The sequence below is a fragment of the Callithrix jacchus genome, chromosome 15 (assembly GCF_049354715.1).
Source record: "Callithrix jacchus isolate 240 chromosome 15, calJac240_pri, whole genome shotgun sequence".
Taxonomy (NCBI): domain Eukaryota; kingdom Metazoa; phylum Chordata; class Mammalia; order Primates; family Cebidae; genus Callithrix; species Callithrix jacchus.
In genome coordinates this window covers 30625324-30648310 of record NC_133516.1, presented here as the reverse complement: position 1 = coordinate 30648310, position 22987 = coordinate 30625324, and the positions used below count along the sequence as shown (strand labels likewise).

General features: G+C 40.7%; 1 protein-coding gene across 48 annotated transcripts in view; it reads left to right on the top strand.

The window, feature by feature from the left end:
- The window catches only part of MAP4 (microtubule associated protein 4), a 228966-nt gene that overhangs the window by 140616 nt on the left and 65363 nt on the right, over positions 1-22987 (top strand). For all 48 annotated transcript variants that reach the window (XM_035275347.3, XM_078350717.1, XM_078350716.1 and 45 more), the window contains exon 4: positions 21125-21247. In XM_035275347.3, the coding sequence (XP_035131238.3) occupies positions 21125-21247 (123 nt within the window). The remainder of the gene's footprint in view (positions 1-21124; positions 21248-22987) is intronic.

Sequence of the window (22987 nt, the reverse complement as noted above, 5' to 3'; positions counted from 1 at the left end):
GGAATACAATTCCAGATGTAGTTTAGCCAGCATAAGTAGAGCAGGATACCTACTCCATCCTACATCATTCCTGGTACTATGTTGTTGATGTTGCTTGCTAAGAATGTAAGCTCTCTGTGGGTACTAATTCTTCTTCTTCTTCTTCTCTAAGTTGTTCTTCTTTCTTCTTTTTCTTTCTTCTTCTTCGTTTCTCTGTTTCCTAGGTTGGAGGGCAGGGACACAATCTCGGCTCACTGCAACCTCCGCCTCCCAGGTTCAAGCAATTCTCCTGTTTCAGCCTCTCAATAACTGGAACTACAGATGCATGCCACCACACCCGGCAAATTTTTGTATTTTTACTAGAAATGGGATTTCACCATGTTGGCCAGGCTGGTCTTGAACACCTGACCTCAGGTGATCCACCCACCTCGGCTTCCCAGAGTGTTGAGATTATAGGCGTGAGCCACCATGCCCGGCTGGGTGGTGATTCTTTATTGCTTTATCCCTGGAACCTAAATGGACCTGGCACATAGTATATGTCCTTAAGGGATAGTTGAATGAATAAGTGATTACAGCTCAAGATAACATTAAATTGTTGTCTTTGTTATGTTTGATTCATCCAAATTATTGAAAGAAAAACTGGAGTTTGACCTAGTCAACCAACTGAAATGGATTAATAAAGAATTCTGAGTGGCTGAGTTAAAGGATACCTTATTTGATTTGGTTTAAAGAAAATTGATCACCTGCCAGGGCATGGATTGGCATCCATCTTCTGATGACTTGGTATGTGTTTGTATATACTGTTAACACCTCTTTCTAAAGAATAGATCACAATAATGGTTTGGGTATGGTGACTCCACCTGTAATCCCAGCACTTTGGGAGGCTGAGGCAGGAAGATTGCTTGAGCCCAGGAGTTTGAGACCACCCTGGGCAACATAATGAGACCTGTCTCTACAAAAATTATCCTGGCATGGTGGCACATGCCTATAGTCCCAGCTACTCCAGAGGTTGAGGCAGGAGGATTGCTTGAGCTGGGAGGTTGAGGCTACAGTGAACCATGATCACAATACTGCAGTCCAGCCTGAGCAACAGAGCTGAGACCCTACCTATTTCAAGGAAAAAAAAAAAAAAAAGAAGAAGAAGAATGGGTTGACCAGCCTGCCCAAGATGGTGAAACCCTGTCTCTACTATAAATGCAAAAAATTGGCCAGGCATGGTGGTGGGCACCTGTAATCCCATCTACTAAAGCAAGAGAATTGCTTGAACCCAGGAGGCAGAGATTGCAGTGAGCTGAGATTGCACCACTGCACTCCCGCCTGGGCGACAGGATTGAAACTGTCTCAAAAAAAAAAAGAATAGGTCATAGTTATGACCAGTGGTTACAAAAGACATAGCACTTGTGTATTTATTGTATTTTTTTCAGAGTAGAGAGCAAATTGCTGCATCAAGTACTTGCAGTCATAGCCTTTAATTACATATTAATAATACAAAGATTTTTCTTTTCTTTTTTTTTTGAGACAGAGTCTTGCTCTGTCACTCAGGCTGGAATGCAATGGTGCAGTCTCGGCTCACTGCAACCTCTGCCTCCTGGGTTCAAGTGATTCTCCTGCCTCAGCCTCATGAGTAGCTGGGATTATAGGTTTGTGCCGCCACGCCTCGCTAATTTTTGTATTTTTAGTAGAGACAGGGTTTTACCATTTTGGCCAGGCTGGTCTCAAACTCCTGACCTCAGGTGATCCGGCTGCCTCAGCCTCCCGAAGTGCTGAGGCATCAGCAGGTGTGAGCCATCATGCCTGGCCAGTAGTTGCTTCTTTTACTCTCATTTTGTCTTACTCTGACCAGGTGAATGTATTTCTTAGAATGTATTGATTTAGTTTATTATAAATGTCTATAGTGTAATAGTCCTGAGCATTTAGAAAAATTAGATTATGGGGCTGGGTATGGTGGCTCAAACCTGTAATCCCAGCACTTTGGGAGGCCAAGACAGGCAAATCACTTGAGCCAGGAGTTCAAGACCAGTCTGGGCAACACGGCAAAGCCCTGTCTCTACCCAAAAAAAAAAAAAAAAAAAAAAATTAGCTGACATGGTGGCGCACGCCTGTAATCCCAGCTACTCGGGAGGCTGAGGCAGGAGAATTGCCTGAACCCAGGAGGCAGAGGTTGTGGTGAGCTGAGATCGTGCCATTGCACTCCAGCCTGGGTAACAAGAGTGAAACTCCATCTCAAAAAAAAAAAAAAAAATTAGCTGAATGTGGTGGCGTGTGCCTCTAGTCAGTGATACTTGGGAGGCTGAAGTGGGAGGATCACTTGAGCCCAGGAGGTTGAGGCTGCAGTGAGCTGAGATCGCTCCATTGCACTCCAACCTGGATGACAGAATGAGACCCTGTCTCCAAAAAACACAAAGGTTATAATATTTTAATATTCAGCAAAAAAAAAATGAATAAAATTCAGTAGAAAAAAGGTGTTGTGAAAAGAAGAATTTTAATTTGTAAGTTGCATCTTTTAAGAAAATCTCATAAGAGTACCAGCCAGTATTTTTATCTCCAGATGAATTTTTTCCCTCCAAATTACAATCATTTCTCCATTCAACATTGTTTTTTGGGCACCAGCTAGGTATCAGACCAGAAACATGGTGCTGGGAATAGTGAATAGAAAGACAGTCCTTGTTCTCAAAGGAGTAAACATAGAATAAAGGAACCATATCTTGTATGATGTTTAAATGTATGCATAGGTTGCCATGAGAACACTGAGGGAAGAGTCCCTCAGTTTAAGGGGGTGGTACATACAGTATTTCCTTAAGGGGTTAGCCTAAACAAATGAGTAAGCCTTGGCAGGCAAACTGTGGAAGCTAAGTAAAGCGTTCTAGGTGGAGAAGGGAGAAGCTGTGTAAAAGAAGAAGGATGTGGGTAAGGGATAGTTTGGTTAGAGTGGAAGTGGAACATATGAAGTGGACCGGATGATTAATGATGCTGAAACATTATTTAAGACTACCTTGTAAAAATCTTGTGTGGCGTAAATTTGTTCTGTATTCTGTAGATTTCAGGGAAATAGCAAAGAGTTTTATGAAAATGTTTTCTGTTAGGAAGAGAAGAGTCAGACTAGAATAAGAGGAACTCAGGTAGATTGTTTGATTTCCATGGCAATTTGATTTCTTTTTTTTCTTTTTTGAGATGGAGTCTTCCTCTGTCACCCAGGCTGGAGTGCAGCCTCCCAAAGTGCTGGGATTACAGGCATGAGTCACCTTGCCTGGCTGGCAATCTGGTTTCATCTGTTCACAGTCACTTCCTCCATTTAACCATAAGTGGTTTTTTGAAGCAAACTCCGGATCATTTTATCTTTATATTAGCATGTATGTATCTCTAAAAAAGTAGTTCCTTGGCTGGGTGCAGTGGCTCATTAATAAACACACACCAGTTTCCTAGTACCAAATAACCAGTCAGTATTCAGTTCACCAGTACTTTCCCCAATTATCTCATAATTAAAGAAAAAAAATCTGGCTTGTTAGAATTAGAATCTAAATTTATTTTAACACATAGATTATTCTGTATATTACAGTTTGGATTTTACTTGTGTTTTAAAGATGCCAGAGATTTAACTGTGCTCATAGCCAAAGGGGGAGAAATTAGAGAAAGAATAAAAAAGCAAGTCTAGGAGGTTGGAAGACTGGGTGGCAAAGAGGTGATAAAGGTCATATTTGTGTAAGTGCTGTCCTTAGAAAGGAGAATGATGTGTATTTTGCATATTCTTTAGTTTAGCATTTTTCCTAAATTAAAAAGAAATAAAAACGGGGGATTATACTTTTCTCATAAATAGTAAGGAAAGAAATAATGATGGGTTCTGATATAGATAAATTTATAGTAGAAGAAAGAATAGTCAAAGAATAAAACACTTGATTTATTATCATACTGAATGTACATTGTTCCTATAAACACATCTTTCTGCACAACTTCTTATAAAAACACGTATCCCCAGCTGGGCCCAATGGCTCACGCCTGTAATTCCAGCACTTTGGGAGGCCGAGGTGGGCAGATCATGAGGTCAGGAGATCGAGACCATTCTGGTCAACATGGCAAAACCCTGTCTCTACTAAAAATACAAAATTTAGCTGGATATGGTGGCGCACGCCTGTAGTCCCAGCTACTCAGGAGGCTGAGGCAAAAGAGTTGCTTGAATCCAGGAGGTAGAGGTTGCAGTGAGCTGAGGTCATGCCACTGCACTCCAGCCTCCTGACAGAGTGAGACTGTGTCTCAAAAAAAATTTTTTTTGTACAGATAGGGGTCTTGCTGTGTTGCCCACTCTGGTCCTCCAATGCTTGGGCTCAAGCGATCCTCCCACCTCCACTTCCCAAAGTGTTATGATTACAGGTGTGAGCCACCATGCCCAGCTTCTTTTGAAATAATTTCAAATTTACAGAAAAGTTGAAAGAACTTTATACATTTTTCTAGATTCAACAATCAATAAAATTTTGCCACAACTAAGATATATATATATGAATATACACATATTTTCCTTGTCACCTTTGTTTTATCTAATAATCTAAGATGTTCTCACATGCGTTCCTTACAGCATCAACAGTAATTGGTGTCTATACCTGTGAGCATTTAAAAAAAAAAAAAAAAAAAAAAAGAACAAAAACAGTGGTAATTGGCAGGGCACAGTGGCATGTACCTGTAGTCCCCGCTACTTGGGAGGCATATCTGGGAGGATCACTTGAAGCCAGGAGTCAATCAAAGCTGCAGTGAGCTATGATTATGCCTGTGAATAGCTACTGCACTCCAGCCTAGGCAACAAAGTGAGACCCATCTCTAAAAATAAATAGAAAAAAAGTTTTTAATTAAAAAAAAAAAAAACTGTCAGTAGTAAATGAAACTGTCATATTTAAACATTTTCCCCTTTTCTGTGAAGCACCTTTGCTAGCATTAATTTTTCTTAATTTTTATTGTTAGGCCATTTTAACTTAATCTTTATGATTAAGTTTAGCTCTTAATGAGATACTGTATTGTGTATTTTTTCATTTCTCACGTGGCTAAGTTTCTATCTCAAAAGCATAATGCAACTTCAACTTTGTTTTGGATTTCTTTACTTTCTGCAGGGATTGGGGAGAAGGAAGAACAGGGCTGGAGGAGGCTAGAAGAGTGAGCCTGCACTGGAGTATATAGGGATTTGAACTGTCAATATTTATCAAATTAAAACTGGAGAGACTTTAAAAATATTTATCTCATTAAAAAATGTAATATAAACATAAACAATTTTTTTTTTTTTTTTTGAGATGGAGTTTCGCTGTTGTTACCCAGACTGGAGTGCAATGGCACGATCTCAACTCACCGCAACCTCCACCTTCTGGGTTCAAGCAATTCTTCTGCCTCAGCCTCCTGAGTAGCTGGTACTACAGATGCGCACCACCATGCCCAGCTAATTTTTTTTGTACTTTTAATAGAGACGAGGTTTCACCTTGTTGACCAGGATGGTCTCGATCTCTTGACCTCATGATCCACCCGCCTCGGCCTCCCAAAGTGCTGGGATTATCCACACCCAGCCCATAAACAATATTTTTAATGAGAAGTGGTAGTGTTTTCCCTTTTAGAAATATTTTTAATGTCTGTCTTAATAGAACACAGGTGTATTTTTATATCTGCCTCTGCATTCAGTCTGTCAAAATATGTTGTTTGGTTTGTAGTATATGAAGAAAATTAATTTCACACATATATGTAGTTAGGAGGAGGAGTATTTTGACAGGTTTTTTCCAGATGACTGTGGATATTCTTATTTGATTTGACATCAAAACTTCACAAGTGGTAGTTTCTCCTCCTCTTTTTTATTTATTTTGGTAGAGACAGAGTCTCATTATGTTGCCCAGGCTGATCTAAAATTCCTGGGTTCTGGCCAGGTACGGTGGTTCATGCCTGTAATCCCAGTACTTTGAGAGGCCGAGCTGGGTGGATCACCTGAGGTCAGGAGTTTGAAACCAGCTTGGCCAGCACAGTAAAACCCCATCTATACTAAAAATACAAAAAAATAGCCAAGTGTTGTGGTAGGTGCCTGTAATTCCAGCTATTTGGGAGGCTGAGGCAAGAGAATTGCTTGAACCTTCGAGGTGGAGGTTGCAGTGATCCAAGATTGCACCATTGTACTCCAGCCTGGATAACAAGAGCGAAACTCCATCTCAACAACAACAACAAAATTCCTGGGCTCCAGCAGTTCTCCCACCTCAGCCTCCAAAGTGCTGTGGCTTACAGGGGTGAACTACTGCACCCAGCCAAGTGTTAGTTTCTTAAAGGTTATTTGCAATGGGGAATCTGAAACCATATCAATGAACTTCTTATACAGTTATTTAAAACCTACAGTCTGTCTTGTACTTGGAATGGATCATACGTGACAGAATTAGTCTAGTTTTGATATGTAGATATGCTGCTTGATTAATTAGTACTTTAAATATTTAGCCATATGCCTTTTCTGTTAAATGCCTTCAATTTCACAGAAATAGAAAACTGACCCCTGTCTTTCCCCATTCTACTTTTATAGGAGAACCAAAGTCTCTAGGGATGGCTAATAATGGGGCTAAGGATTGCTTCCACTGCATTATGTAAATTGCTTCTTGTTTAGAATTTCATTTTCCATAGTTTTACTGAAATAGACTGAGTTGATTGCAATTATGTTAAAAAATTTGTTCTGAAGGCTGTTGTTTCTACAGTGGAGTTTGCCTGCTTCTGCTGTGTAGTTTTAAGAACAAAATCTAGGTCAGCAGTGTTGAATAAAGATGTGGAAGTGAGCCTCTGGTCAAACATGCTCCTTAATAATACTGATGTCAGGGGACTGGCAGTTCTGAACTTTGCTATTGATATAGCTGTTCCAGGCTATGCTGTAACACCACTGTGGAAGAGAATAACCTGCAAAATTCTGCATCTTAAAACCAGACTTCGGTCAGGCATGGTGGCTCACACCTACAATCCCAGTACTTTGGGAGGCCAAGGCAGGCAGATCACCTGAGATCAGGAGTTCGAGACCAGCCTGACTAACATGGTGAAACCTCGTCTCTACTAAAAATACAAAAACTAGGCAGGCATGGGGGCGCACACCTGTAATCGCAGCTACTTGAGAGGCTCAGGCAGGAGAATCACCTGAACCTGGGAGGCCAAGGTTGCAGTAAGTGGCGATCTCACCACAGCAGTACAGTCTAGGCAACAGAGTGAGACTCTGCCTCAAAAAAAAAAAAAAAGACAAACATGCATCTTTTTCTCCAGGAGGGCTGACGGAAAATGTATTCACTTCTCTGATTAAAAACTGTTTTTTGAACAAGAGGTGTTTGTTTAAAAAAAACAAAAATGAAGGAACACTGTATTTCTTTACAGTTTCTTACCAACAGTAAGAAATATAAGCGAAATCACAGAGCTTTCAACATTTATCTTAGAAATGATAGACTATTGTTTAATCCTTTTGGAATTCCTTATGTTGTTTTTTTTATACAGTGTTATGTCAGCAACCTTATTCTCTTTATACCAAATGCAAATCACTTTCCAAGAAGTTTGGTGTATAGCATGAATTTGACTTACATCATTCAGTCTAAATAATGGTCTTGTAATAATTTGATAGCAACTTATTTATTGAATACTATTCTGTGCCATGCAGTGAGCTAGCCATTGTGAGGAAATAGAGTAGTAAAAGCACAAGTTTTTCTTTTTTATAACATTAATGAATTCACTTACATGAAATAATGAAATTTTTTGCGATAAAATACTTGAAGGCTTTAAAATTTTTAAAAAAGGACTAACAGGAAAACGTGCTTAAGGACTAAATTCTCTCCTAGTAATGGTGAATGGTAAAAGAACTAAGAAGTGGAAAGTGAGCATTAGTCATCAGAGAGGTTCTGTGGAAGCTATGAGACCCAAGTAATGACTTTGGAATTGGATCAGGGAGGAGACATTTCAAACAGGGGATCAGTCATCCCATGAGCAAAGGCACAGGGGCAGAGTGGGACACAGGCTCTAGCAGGAGCCATGAGGGTCAGCCTACACAGTGCATGCATGGCTTTCCTTTTGGACTCGTAGGGAACAAGCCTGGCATGGGTTTATTTGATGGGTGAGGAAGGCTATTAGATTAGCATCTAACATTTGCCATATTAATCTTCTGTGTTATTGAAGTCCTAAACACATCATTTTTAATTAGCTTTGAAACAGATGGGTAGCTGGAGGCAGAGGTTGCAGTGAGCCGAGATCGTGCCACTGCACTCCAGCCTGGCGATAGAGTGAGACTTTTTTCAAGAAAAAAAAAAAAGAAAAGAAATAGATGTAGGTACACCTTCTCTAAATAGGATGTGACTTGAAGATTTGTAGAATGTTCTTTACTGTAATTTTAGAACTGAGCAGGTATCCTTAGAGGTCATTACTGTGACCAAGAGTAATGCTCTTGGTCCAAGAGAAAGGGCTGTCCCAAATGTACATGGTTAGCTTGTGGCAAAGCCAGGGTGAAACACTCAAATATGGGTCTGGTGCGGTGGCTCATGCATGTAATCCCAGCACTTCGGGAGGTCGAGGCAGTAGCATTGCTTTAGCCCAGTTGTTCAACACCAGCCTGAGCAATGTACAGAGACCCTGTACATTGCTGCAGTGAGCTGTGATTACGCCACTAGGAGACAGAACAAGACTTTGTCTCAATTAACAATTCCCTTTTTTTTCCTTTGAGACAGAGTCAGGCTGGAGTGCAATGAAACAATCTTGGCTCACTGCAACCTCCGCCTCCTAGGTTCAAGTAGTTCTACTGTTTCAGCTAGGATTACAGGTGTACACCACCATGCATGCCTGGCTAATTTTTGTATTTTTAGTAGAGACAGGGTTTCACCATGTTGGCCAGGCTGGTCTCTAACTCCTGACCTCAAATGATCTGCTGGCCTCTGCCTTCCCAAAGTTAGGGGATTACAGGCATGAGCCACCACACCCAGCCGAGACCTCTCAGTAAAATAAAAATAAGAACTCAAATATGTCTGCTAGTGCCCAGCTGCTCCCTCCCTTCTTTTCCTCTATAGATTTTTTAGAATATTTAATAATAATAAAAGAAGGAAAAGGAAAAATTGTTCTTGAAGGTAGCTAAAGGTTCTGAGATTGATTCCTAGCTTCAACCTCAGAACATTAGAAAAATCTTCTGTAATTTTCTGGTTAATTTCACTGCAGTAATCCAGAATGGGGTTGTTTTATTACATTTGTGTTTTGTGATTCAAGAACTAAGGTAAACATATTAATCCTATGAAAAAACATATTGCTTTTAATATTTTTACTAATTTTGAAAAGTGTTTATCCAAGTTTTAGCCCCTTTTCTTCCACCCTGCTCTGTATGTATGCCACCTGTGAACCTTCCCAAGGATGCTGTGGTTTGTTCTTTGATTCACTGTAATTTTTCTGGCTTAGACAAGTGACAAGTAGTTCCATCTACTCAAATAACCAAGTGCTTCATCTGTCTAATAACTGCTGAGTCTTATTTGTAGGTTATGTTTTACCAGGTTTTTGAGAATTATAAAGATGAATGGGTAAGTCAAAAGTCTCAGACTTAATTTTAAAATTAAAATGGATTTTAGAAATTATTTAGCACAACATTATTTTTTAAATTCTAGATGAGTAATCTAGCTCTAACAGTCTCAAGGTCATACCCAAAGTTAAGTGACAGAGTCAAGATTAGAAGCTGGATCTCCTGATTCTGTTTCCTTTTTTTTTTTTTCCTTAGATGGGGTTTTGCTCTTGTCACTCAGGCTGGAGTGCGATGGCTTGATCTTGGCTCACCGCAACCTCCACTTCCCAGGTTCAAGTGATTCTCTTGCCTCAGCCTCCTGAGTAGCTGGGACTACAGGTGTCCACCCTGACACCTGGCTAATTTTTGTATTTTTAGTAGAGACAGGGTTTCTCCATGTTGGCCAGGCTGATCTTGAACTCTTGACCTCAGGTGATCTGCCCACCTTGGCCTCCCAAAGTGCTGGGATTATAGGCATGAGCCATCGCACCTGGCCTCCTGATTCTGTTTTCTAGTTCTGTTTTTCTTCTTCAGCATATTTATTTCTGGTTTAGATTGCTTTTCTGTCCCGTCAAGAAAGTTTGTTTTTAGAGATTTCCTTGATGTTACACATGCAATTATAAGAACTAGGCATTGTATATTTGTATATTTTGTTGCCTGCCTGTAGCTCGTTTCTTTTTTCTTTGCTCACCTTCAACTGTTTTGATTGAGTTATAGATTTTTTTTTTAGCATATACAAGGTTTTAGAGTAATACCTGGTTTATAAGTCTCTTTTCTCCTCCCCCTTTTCCTTCCTTCCTCCCTCCCTCCCTCCTCTTCCCTCTCCTCCCTTCCTTTCTCTCCCTCCCTCCCCTCTCTCCCTCCCTTCCCTCCCTATTTCTCCCTCCCTTCCCTCCCCTCTCCTTTTTCTCCCCTCCCCTCCCTACCTCCTTCCCTTCCTCCCTTTTTTTTTTGAGACAAGACTCTCGCTCTGTCGCCTAGGCTGGAGTGCAGTGGCATGATCTTGGGTCACTGCAACCTCTGCCTTCCAGGTTCAGGCAATTCTGTGCCTCAGCCTCCAGCGTAGCTGGAATTACAGGTGCCTGCCCCACACCTGGCTAATTTTTTGTGTTTTTAGTAGAGACAGGGTTTTTCATGTTGATCAGGCTGGTGCTGAACTTCTGGCCTTAAGTGATCCATCCACCTCAGCCTCCCAAAGTGCTGGGATTACAGGGATAAGCCACTGCACCTGGCTTCTTTCTCTGCTACTTTGTCTTTGTCCCACCTTCCCCTTTCTTCCCTTCTGTCCTCCCCTATACCTTCTTTGGCTTCATTCTCAGAAAGTCTCTTTCAGGGTTGAGAAAGATGACCACTGGCAGCTCAGGTATATTCTTATGGTTCAAGATTTGAAAAGTCTGTTTATCAAATTCCTCCAAAAGGACTTTGGGCCTGCTTGAATCACAAGTCTACTCCTTTGGTGGGGAAAGCAAAACACCATGATTGACATCTGTACCAGGATCAAATACAGTGGAGTAGGATGGTTCCTAGGGGTGGGTTCCCCTTTAGAAGGCATTCAGGCAGACAGATCTTCTATTTGGCCTTTGAAGACCTAGCTGCCCTTTATGAAGAACTGCTGTTCTCTATAAATGTATTTCAGCCAAAATGATGTGCTCCTGATTTTTTCATTCTCACCCATAGCCCTAACTTCTGTCTTGCTCACTGCATGTTTTCCCCACTTTGTACCTTTCTCTATTTCCCAGCTTCATTTAATTATGTCCTTTTATCGTTTTAGATGCAATCAAGTTCTAGTCTGCGACAGGAAGATCTTAGATCATCGCATGACTGTATTATGTGACTATTCTTTAAAGTCCTATAGTAACACTTTGTATCTGCATTGCAGACACTTATCCCACATAAACCATAATGACTATTGTAGGATTAGCAATAATTTAGTATGTTTCTCATAATTTTCTAAGCACTTTCACGTATCTTCTCTCAGCCTTCTGAAGTAGGTATTAGATATGAAAACTAAGGCTTGCAGAGATTTGCATTATTGGGCATGTCTTAAACCCTCAACTAGACTAATAATTGCTTCTTTGTTTTCATAGTGCCTAAGCATAGGGTAATGGTGGTGATGGTGGTGGTCTAAACTTCATGAGAGCAGGACATTTCACCATTTGGTTAACTGCTGAATCACTAATGCCTGGAATAGCAATTGACAGTAGATGCTTAACTTGGTAAATGAATTATCTGGACAAATGTGGCATAGTTAAAACTTTAGAGGGTTGGATTAGGTGATACCCAAGGTTCATTTCACTTTAAAGTTCTGAGGTTACCACTGAAAAAAATAAGGAAGGAGCTGACTGTGTGAAATAGAAGGGGTCACTGATTTGTTTGTTAGTAGTATGTAAATTATGAGCAGCACTAATATTGTTTATAAGAATGCAGACTGGGCCAGGCACAGTGGTCTGTAATCCCAGCACTTTGGGAGACCAAGGTGGATGGATTGTTTGAGCCCAGAAGTTCACAACCAGCCTGGACAATATGGTGAAATCCTGTCTCTACCAAAAATACAAAAATTAACTGAGAGTGATGGCACACACCTGTAGTCCCAGCTACTCGAGAAGCTGAGGTGGGAGTATACTTCAAGCCTCGGAGACGGAGTTTGCAGTGAGCTGAGATCAAGCCACTGCATTCCAGCCTGGGAGACAAAGGGAGACCCTCTCTCAAAACTGTGCGTAATCAGTATACAGCAGATATGAAAAAGGTATTGAAAGGGTAGAAATTTGACTGGGGAAAAGTGGGGTTCAAAACCCTACTTAAAAAAAAATTTTTTTTCACATTATGGTGCTGTTGATTCAATGCTGCCTAATCACCGGTAGGTTAGTTCTTGCTGTCTTGTCCCTCTCTTGAGAATTTTACCCAGTGCCTGAGTCTGTTGTTTCAGTCAACCTTGAGATTTCTTCTCTAGCAGTGTCTGAAAACAAGTATGCATTACCTTTGTAAAATTGGCCTTATATATCTGCTTGAAATGGTGATGAATACATATATAAAGTACAGAAAATTAAACTACATAATTAACCCAGTTTCACCACATTCAGCTCTGGGGAACCTACTTATGTTGAAATGCCATTTAAAGTTGCCTTTTGGGGCCAGGTGCAGTGGCGCACACCTGTGATGCCAACACTTTGGGAGGGTTAGGCAGGCAGATCACTTGAGTTCAGGAGTTCAAGACCAGCCTGGCCAACATGGTAAAACCCCATCTCTACTAAAAATACAAAAATTAGCCAGATGTGGTGGTACCTGCCAGTAATCTCAGCTACTCAGGAGGTTGAAGCATGAGAATTGCTTGAACCCATTTGGTAGAGGTTGCAGGGAACCAAGATCACACCACCACACCCCAGCCTGGGTGACAGAGCAAGACTCTGTCTAAAATATAGAAAATAAAATAAATGAAGTTGGCTCTCTTAAAGAAAAAGAGAAGGCAGATAGAAAAAGAACATGAGAGAAACCAGAAGGAGGTGTAGTGAGTGAAAGGGACCTTTAAGGGGTTACTTCCAGAGGTGCTTAGACCTAAATGTACAGGATCACATTTCATTAGGAGTTGACATAGGGAATAGCCATGTGCAGAGCATGTCTAGTTTAGTGCAAGCTGTTATTGATGGAAGACAATTATGATGATCAGTTTTCATCTTAAAAAAATACTTGTGACAAATAATGCCTAAAACTAGAAAAAGTCTCTCTTCTGAAGAATTGATGCACTTCCCTCTCATAATTTGCAGCAGAAGAAGCCTCTCAGTTATGTGCAGGAAAGTACCCATTACCCCCAGAGAGAAACAGCTCCTACTAGAGGATCAGATTGACATATAGGATTTAAGAGGCTTTGTCATTTACAATGTTCACTCTCCCTTCAACAGATAATTTCTTAGAGATCAAGTGTTTTGCTCATGTAAGAAGAGTTTTAGTTACAAAACAATAATTTAAATATCTTAATTGAAAGTATAGTCCAGGGCCAGGTATGGTGGCTCATGCTTATAATCCCAACACTTTGGGAGGCTGAGGTGGGTGGATCACAAAGTCATGAATTCTAGACCAGCCTGACCAACATGGTGAAACCCCAACTCTATTAAAAATACAAAAATTAGCTAGGCGTGGTGGCGTGCACCTATAATCCCAGCTACTTAGGAGGCAGAGGCAGGAGAGTCACTTGAACTCGGGAGGTGGAGGTTGTAGAGAGCCATGATCACACCACTGCACCCCAGCCTGGGTGACAGAGCGAGAGTCTGTCTCAAAAAAAAAAAAAAGTATAGTCCATTATCTTCCTTGCATTCTTGCAGACATCGAAAATAACTCAGAGTTGGCCAGGTGCAGTGGCTCATGCCTGTAATCTCAGCACTTTGGGAGGCCAAGGCAGGCGGATCACAGGGTCAGGAGTTGGAGACCAGCCTGATCAAAATGGTGAAACCCTGTCTCTACCAAAAATACAAAAATTAGCTGGGCATGGTGACGTATGCCTATAATCCCAGCTACTCAGGAGGCTGAGGCAAGAGAATCACCTGAACCTGGGAGGTGGAGGTTGCAGTGAGACTAGATAGCGCCACTGTACTCCAGCCTGGGTGACAAAGTGAGACTTCATCCCCTAAAAAAAGAAAAAAGAAAAGAACTCAAAGTTTCTGAGGTCCTCTAGGGAGATGTTCCTGAAGACATTCTAAACTATGGAAAATCTAGGAACAGTTATGTTGCTTCATTCTTCTTTTCACATCTTTCCCCAAGACACTTGATATAAATGAAGTCAGATTTAAACGATTCTTTGAAACACAGAAATAAAGGGCAACCTTCAAGTGGAAAGCTTGTACTTACAGGAGGCCTGATGGATTGGCTAGTAATAAATGAGGGACAGTATTGCCACTTACTTTGCAATTTGCCTTGAGGTAAGTGCATTAGCCATGGGTTTTTATAGGTACTCTGTGGCTGAGCCGTCTCCTTTCCCAAGGATACCTTCTGTAAGTCGTGGTCTGATTTTCCAGCATCAAGGCAGTAGGGAAATTTCAAACTTTAGTAGTGGGGCTATTTAACCTCTCAAAACTTCCTTCAGAATTCTTTACTCACCTCATCTTCATACCCTTGTCCTCCCTTCTTCACAAAAGTTCATAGCCCTTAACAAGGAAGTGTTTAGTAAAAACAACTTTTATTGGGCCAGGTGTGGTGGCTCATGCTTGTAATCCCAGCACTTTGGGAGGCCAAGGCAGGAAGCCAGGAGTTGAAGACCAGCCTGGGCAAGATAGTGAAACCCCTGCCTCTACAAAAAAACTAAAAATTAGCTGGGCATGGTGGCATATGCCGGTAGTCCCAGCTACTTGGCAGTCTGGGGTGAGAGGATTGCTTGAGCCAGGGAGGTCGAGGCTGCAGTGAGCTATGTTTGCACCACTGCACTCCAGCCTGGGTGACATTGACCCTGTCTTAAAAAAAAAAAAAAAAGAAAAGAAAAAGCTTTATTGAGGTGTAATTTACATACCCTAAAATTTACCTATTTTAAGTATGGAAGTAAATGATTCTTAGTAAAATTATATATTCAAAATGATTTCTAATAAAATTACAGAGTTGTGCAATCATCACTGTAATCCATGTTTGGAACATTTTTTATTACCCTAAAAGTTCCCTTGAGCCTATTTACAAAGCCAGTCCCTATTCTGACCTGCAGTTTCAAATGACCACTGATCTGCTTCTTGTTATAGTTCTGTATGTTCTAGTCTAGAAATTTCATATAAATTGAATAATGCAATGTACATTATTTGGTGTCTTGCTCTCCTCACTTGGCATAATGCTTTTGAGATTCTTCTCTACAAAAGATAAAAAAATCAGCCAGTTGTGGTCCCAGCTACTCTGGAGGCTAAGGCAGGAAGATCTCTTGAGCCCAGGAGTTTAAGGTTACAGTGAGCTGTGATTGTACCACTGCTGAGCCAACAGAGCAGCACTGTCTCAAAAACAGAAACCAAAAAGATAGCTAAGCATGGTGGCATACACCTGTGGTCTCAGCTATAGCTGTCTCTTATGGAAGCAAGAGGATTACTTGAGCCCAGGAATTTGAAACCACAATGGAATATGATTGCACCTGCAATGGAGTCCCATGTGTTGTACTCCGTAATCTGGGCAACATAGTGAGACCCCACCTCTAAATAAAATAGAAATTGAAAATGGATAGAGGACTTAAGCAGACACATCTCCAAAGAAAACTTTCAAATGCCACATGAACACATGAAAAGATGCTTAACATTATTAGTCATTAGAGCAGTGCAAATCAAAACCATAATAAGATAATAAATCAAAACCATAAATCTTACCACATCTAGGATGACTAAAATAAAAAAGATAATAGCAAATGTTGGTGAAGATGTGAAGAAATTGGAGTCCTCATATATTGTTGAGATTGTAAAATGATGCAGCCATTTTGGAAAACAGTTTGGCACTCTCAAAATATTAAACATAAAGTTGCTTTATGACCCAGCAATTCTACTCCTAGAGTTACAACCAAGAGAATTGAAACATATGTTCCCACAAAAATCTGTGCATGAATGTTCATAGCAGTGTTATTCACAATATCCAAAAAGTAGAAACAACCAAATGTCAGCTGATGAATGGATAAACAGTGTGGTGGATCCGCACAGTGGAATTCTATCAGGCTAAAAAAAGAAAGTTCAGATACTATACTACAGCAAGGATGAACCTTGAAAACATTGTGCTAAATGAAAGAGGCCAATCACAAAAGATGACATATTGTGTGACTTCATTTGTATGAAATACCTAGATTAGGCAAATTTGTAGAAATAAAAGTAGATGAGTGGTTACCAAGGGGTAGGGAAAGTGGGAAAGGAGAAAAGATATGGGATTTCTTTTTCGGAGTGAAGAAAATGTTCTGAAGTTAGATAGTAGTGATGTTTGTATAACTGTGAATATGCCAAAAACCTTTGAACTCTACTTTAAAAAAGTGAATTTTGTGAATTATACTCAGTAAAGCTTTTATTTAAAAAATAAAAGAGGGCTAGTTGCAGCGGCTCACGCCTGTAATCCCAGCACTTTGGGTGGCCAAGGCGGGCAGATCATGAGGTCATGAGTTCAAGACCAGCCTGACCAACATAGTGAAACCCCTTCTCTACTAAAAATACAATAATTAGCTGGACATGGTGGCAGATGTCTGTAGTCCCAGCTACTTGGGAGGCTGAGGCAGAAGAATCACTTGAACCTGAGAGGTGGAGGTTGTAGTGAGCCGAGATTGTGCCACTGCACTCTAGCCTGGGCAACAGAGCAAGACTCTATTTCAAAAAAACATAAAAATAAAAAGAGGCTGTTCCAAAGGTAGTGAGTTATGTCAATTGTTCACAGTCAGTTACAGATCGAACTCTTTGTTCCCTGCTTCTCACTATTCTACTTGACTAGTCTTTAAAAATACAGGTAGAACCAGGCACAGTGGCTCAAGCCTGTAATCCCAGGACTTTGGGAGATTGAGACCAGAGAACTGCTAGATCCCAGAAATTTGAGACCAGCCTGGGCAACATAATGAGACCCCGTATCTACCAAAAATATATATATAATAAAATAAAAAATACATATATATGTGTATGTGTATATATATATATATATATATATATATATATATTATAATCATAAAATATATATATTCAAATTAGGCAGGTGTGGTGGCAAGTGCTTGTAGTTGGCAGCTACTTGGGAGGCTGAGGTGAGAGGATTGCTTGAGCCTGGGAAGTTAAGGCTACAGTCGGCCATGATCCACACTTCACCCTGGATGACAGAGCAAGATGACAGAGCAAGACCCTGTCTCAACAAAAAAAAAAGGTATTTTTGAGAAAAATGTAAATAAATAAACAAACCACCAAACTACCATTTTATACATCCTCAAAATTGCTCCTGTCAGTCTTTTTGATAACAGCCTCTTTTTGGAAAAAGGGTCTTTTTCTGTCACCAAGGCAATAGTGTGATCACAGGTTACTGCAGCCTTGAACTCCCAGGTTCAAGCAGTCTTCCCACTTCAGCATCCTGAGTAACTGAAACTACAGGCACTCACCATCAAGCCTGGCTAATTTTTTTTTTTTTTTTTGTAGAGACAGGGTCTCTACCAGCCCAGGCTGGTCTCAAACTTCTGGGCTCACGTGATCTTCCTGCCTCAGCCTCCCAAAGTACTGGGATTACAGGCATGAACCATTGTGCCCAGCCTGATTATAGCCTTTTTAATGGTTTTGTAGTAGGACTTCATTGTAGTATTAATTTGCATTTCCCTAAGGACTGATGAGCTTCATTCATGTACGTATTACCCATTATATATTTTCTTTGGTAAAATGTATATTGAAATATTTTGCCAGGGTTTTTTTGTTTGTTTTTTGGGGTTTTTGTTTTGTTGTGTTTTGTTTTTGAGATAGAGTTGCTCTATCACCCAGGCTGGAGAGCAGTGATGTGATCTCAGCTCACTGCAACCTCTGCCTTCCTGGTTCAAGCGATTCTCCTGCCTCTGCCTCCCAAGTAAAGTAGCTAGAATTACAGGTACCCACCACACCTGACTAATTTGTTGGATTTTTGGAAGAGACAAGGTTTCACCATGTTGGCCAGGCTGGTCTCGAACTCCTGACCTGAAATGATCCACCCACCTCAGCCTCCCAAAGTGCTGGGATTACAGGTGTGAGCCATGACGCCCAGCCATTTTTCGAAGTTTTAAATTGAGTTGTTTATCTTATCATTGTATTATAAGAGATTACAATCTCTTCTACATACAAATCTTTTATCAGATTTATGATTTGCAAATATTTCTCAAAGTCTGTGGCTTCTCTTTCCATTGTCTTTTTTAATTTTTTTTTTTTTTTGAGACAGAATTTCGCTCGTTACCCAGGCTGGAGTGCAATGGCGTGATCTCGGCTCACCGCAACCTCCGCCTCCTGGGTTCAGGCAATTCTCCTGCCTCAGACTCCTGAGTAGCTGGGATTACAGGCATGCGCCACCATGCCCAGCTAATTTTTTGTATTTTTAGTAGAGACAGGGTTTCACCATGTTGACCAGGATGGTCTCAGTCTCTTGACCTCGTGATCCACCCGCCTCGGCCTCCCAAAGTGCTGGGATTACAGGCTTGAGCCACCGCGCCTGGCCTCTTTTTTAATTTTAAAAAATTTTTTGTTGTTTTATTTTTTTTTGAAATGGAGTCTTGCTCTTTCGCCAGGCTCAAGTGCAGTGGCACAATCTCAGCTCGCTGCAACCTCCGTCTCCCAGATTCAGGCGATTCCCCTGCCTCAGTCTCCTGAGTAGCTGGGACTACAGGGGGGCATGCCACCATACCCAGCTAATTTTTTGTATTTTCGTAAAGATGGGCATTCACCATGGCCAAGATGGTCTCAATCTCCTGACCTCATGATCCGCCTGCCTTGGCCTCCAAAGTGCTGGGATTACAGGTGTGAGCCACCATACCTGGCCAATTTTTTTATTTTTTGACACAGAGTCTTGCACTGTTTCCCAGGCTAGAGTGCAGTGGTGTGATTTCACTGCAGCCTCCACCTCCCGGGTTCAAGCGATTCTCCTGTCTCAGCCTCCTGAGTAGCTGGGATTACAGGTGCACACGACTACACCCAGCTCATTTGTTGTATTTTTAGTAGAGACAAGGTTTCACTTTGTTGGCCAGGCTGGTCTTGAACTCCTGACCTCATGATCCACCCACCTCTGCCTCCCAAAGTGCTGGGGTTACAGGTGTGAGCCATCATGCCTGACCATTTTTCCAAGTTTTAAATTGAGTTGTTTATCTTATTATTGTGTAGTAAGAGATTATAATCTTTTCTACATACAAATGTTTTATCAGATTTATGATTTGCAAATATCTCTCAAAGTCTGTGGCTTCTCTTTTCATTAATAGTATCTTTGTTGTCTTTTGATTTTTTTTTTTTTTTTTTTTTTGAGTCTCACTCTGTTTCCCCAGGCTGTAGTGCAGTTGTGCAATCTCAGCTCACTGCAACCTTCCCCTCCTGAGCTCAAGCGATTCTCCTGCCTTAGCCTTCCAAGTAGCTGGGACTGCAGGTGCACAAGCCACCAGGTCCAGCTAATTTATGTATTTTTTAGTAGAGACAGTCTCGCAATGTTGGCTAGGCCAACTTCTGACCTCAGGCAATCTGCCCACCTTGGCCTCCCAAAGTGCTGGGATTACAGGAGTGAGCCTGACCTTTTAATAGTATCTTTGAAAACCAAAAGTTTTAAATGTTCATGATGTCTAATTCATATACTTTGTCTCTTATGGATAGTGCTTTTGGTAACATGTCTAAGAAATCTTTGCCTAATCCAAGGTCACAGAGATTTTCTCCTGTTTATAAGTTTTTTTTAGTTTTAACTCTTATGTCTTTGTCTTGTCTTTTTTTTTTTCCTTAATAAGTTAGCAGTGTGCTACATTAGGTCTTTGATCTGTTTGGAGTTAATTTTTGCATATGTGTCCAATGTTTCTGTATTATTTGTTAAAAAAAATTGTTTCTGGGTTGAATTATACTGGCATGTTTGTAGATAGCCAGTTGACTCTAACTTTGCACGTTTCTTTCTGAACCTCTTCTGTTCCATTTATCTAAGTGTGTTGCCAATACTATACTGAGTTGGTATGGTCGCTCCGTCGGCCAGTCTGGAGCGGAGTCACACAATCTTGGCTCATTGCAACCTTCCACTCCCAGGTTCGGTGATTCTTAAGCCTCAGCCTCCTGAGTAGCTGGAATTACAGGCATGTACCACCATGCCCAGGTAGTTTTTTGTATTTTTGCTAGAGATGGAGTTTCACCATGTTTGTCAGGCTGGTCTTGGACTCCTGACCTCAAAGTGATCACCTGCCTCCGCCTCCCGAAGTGTTGGGATTACAGGCATGAGCCACCACTCCCAGCCTGAGTTGATACATTTATAATAACTTTTAAAAGCAGGTTATATAAGCCCTTTGACTGTTTCTCTTCAAAATTGTTTTGACTTTTATAGGTTTTTTATGTTTTGATATAAATTATGGAATGAGTTGATTGATATCTTTAAAAAGAAATGCTAGGATTTTTATTGTAATTTCCTCAATATATTGATCATTTTGAGGATTACCATCTTAACAGTATTGAATTTTTCATTCCTGAACATGTTATATCTTTCCACTTATTTAGGTCTGGCTTTAATTCCAGTGCCCTGAAATGGTTGATTTTGACAGTTTTATCCTTGTTCTTTTATGTGGAGAATTCACTAACCTCTTGTGCCTATATAACCTAGAGTCACTTTGTAGTGTTATTTTTTTTAACCTTAATGACCTACTTTATGCCTTCAGTACTTTATTTCCTTCTATCTTAAACTCCTTTTTTAGTGACAGGGTCTTGCTATATTGCCCAGGTTGGAGTGCAGTAGCTATTCACAGGTGTGATCATACTGCCCTACAGCCTGGAACTCCTGGGCTCAGGTAATCCTGTCTCAGCCTCCAAAGTAAATGGGACTACAGACACAGGTCCCGTCCAGCATCTTTTATCTTTCAATTAAAACAAAAAAGTGTTTTTTTTTAAAGACACTAGCTAGAAAGGATTTTTTAATATTGTATTAGCTGTGATACTTGTAGAAATTCCACTGTAGTGGAGGAGAAAACTGAAATACCTTGTAACTTTTGTTTTGTGTCTCTATTTTAAGGGTCTCCAACTGAATTCCTTGAAGAGAAAATGGCCTACCAGGAATACCCAAACAGCCAGAACTGGCCAGAAGATACCAACTTTTGTTTCCAACCTGAGCAAGTGGTCAATCCTATCCAGACTGGTAAGTGCTGGCTTGCTTGTGACTACTAAATATGAGCTATCACATATGTGAAAAAGCTGCAACCACCATTCAGATGAAAATATTAGCCTAAGTATAACTCACAAAGCACAACCTGAGCATTGATTTGTCCCTTTCTCTTCTTCATTTATCCTTTCTTTTGAGACACTTAATGCCCTCTAGTTCCCTGCTCTTCAAAACCTATTTTAAATCCATTATCTGAAATTCATATACATTGAAGATTAGAGGATGCATAGTACCTTAGAACCTTAATTCTTCCGGAAAGAATTATTATGGTAATGTTAAACCAGTGCTGTTTTGTGCCAGGCACAGTGCTAGAGCCTTTATATACACACTATCTGTATTTCTTACCTAACTCTGCCTATATATAATATTCCTCTGTTGACAGAGGAGAAAGCTGACTCATACCCAATTTCTATAAAATTAAAAACAAACAAAAGGCATATTTGTAGTAGCTCAGAGCCAGAGTTGGTAGGAAGAATGAGTTTCAAAAGAGCCTCAAAGAAGTAGCTTTGGTTACTTCCATGTTAGCCAGGTTGAGAGCTCAAGTTATGTGTCCACTTAAATATGGCTTCTTTTTTGACATCTAACTTACAAGATGCTCACTGTTTGTTTCAAATAACCTAGTGCAATGGCACAATCTTCACTAACTGCAACCTCTGCCTCCTGGGTTCAAGCAATTCTCCTGCCTCAGCCTCCCTAGTAGCTGGGATTATAGGCATGTGCCACCATACCCAGCTAATTTTGTATTTTTTAGTAGAGACAGGGTTTCCCCATGTTGGTCAGGCTAGTCTTGAACTTCTGACCTCAAGTGATTCATCCATCTTGGCCTCCCAAAGTGCTGGGATTACAGGCGTAAGCCATGGCATGCCCGGCCTTTAATTCTTTTTTTTTTTTTTGAGACAGAGTCTCGCACTGGCGCCCAGGCTGGAGTGCAGTGACACAATCTTGGCTCACTGCAACCTCTGTCTTCTGGGTTCAAGTGATTCTTCTGCCTCAGCTTCCCAGGTAGCTGGAATTACAGGTGCCCACCACACTTGACTAATTTTTTGTATTTTTAGTAAAGACAACATTTCACCATGTTGGCCAGGCTGGTCTCAAACTCCTGACCTCAAGTGATCTGCCCACCTCAGCCTCCCAAAGTGCTTGCATTACAGGCGTAAGCCACTGTGCCCAGCCAGTAATTCATGGTACCATATAGTTTACCCATTTAAAGTGTATAATTCAGCCAGATTCAGTCCCAGCATTTTGGGAGTCATAGGCGTGATGATCAGTTGAAGCAAGGAGTTTGAGACTAGCCTGAGCAATGTAATGAGATTTTGTCCCTACAAAAAATATTTAAATTAGCTAGGTGTGGGAACACATGCCTGTAGTCCTAGCTACTCAGGAAGCTGGGGTGGGGGAATCTCTTGAGCCCAGCACTTCAAAGCTGCAGTTTGAATCATGCTGCTGTACTCTAGCCTGGGCAACACACACAGCTGTCCCTGATAGATATGTGGGTAGGTAGGCCCGTAGGTATTCAGGCAGGTAGATAAATAACCAAAGTCAATTTTAGAACACTTTATTGCCACAGAAAGAAACTCTGTATCTTTTAAATATCACCTCTATCTCCCTATCTACCACAACCCTAAGCAACCATCAATTTGTCTTTTTAAATTTGCTTACATTGGATATTTCATATAAAGGGAATCATATAATGTGGTTTCTTTGTGTCTTTTTTTT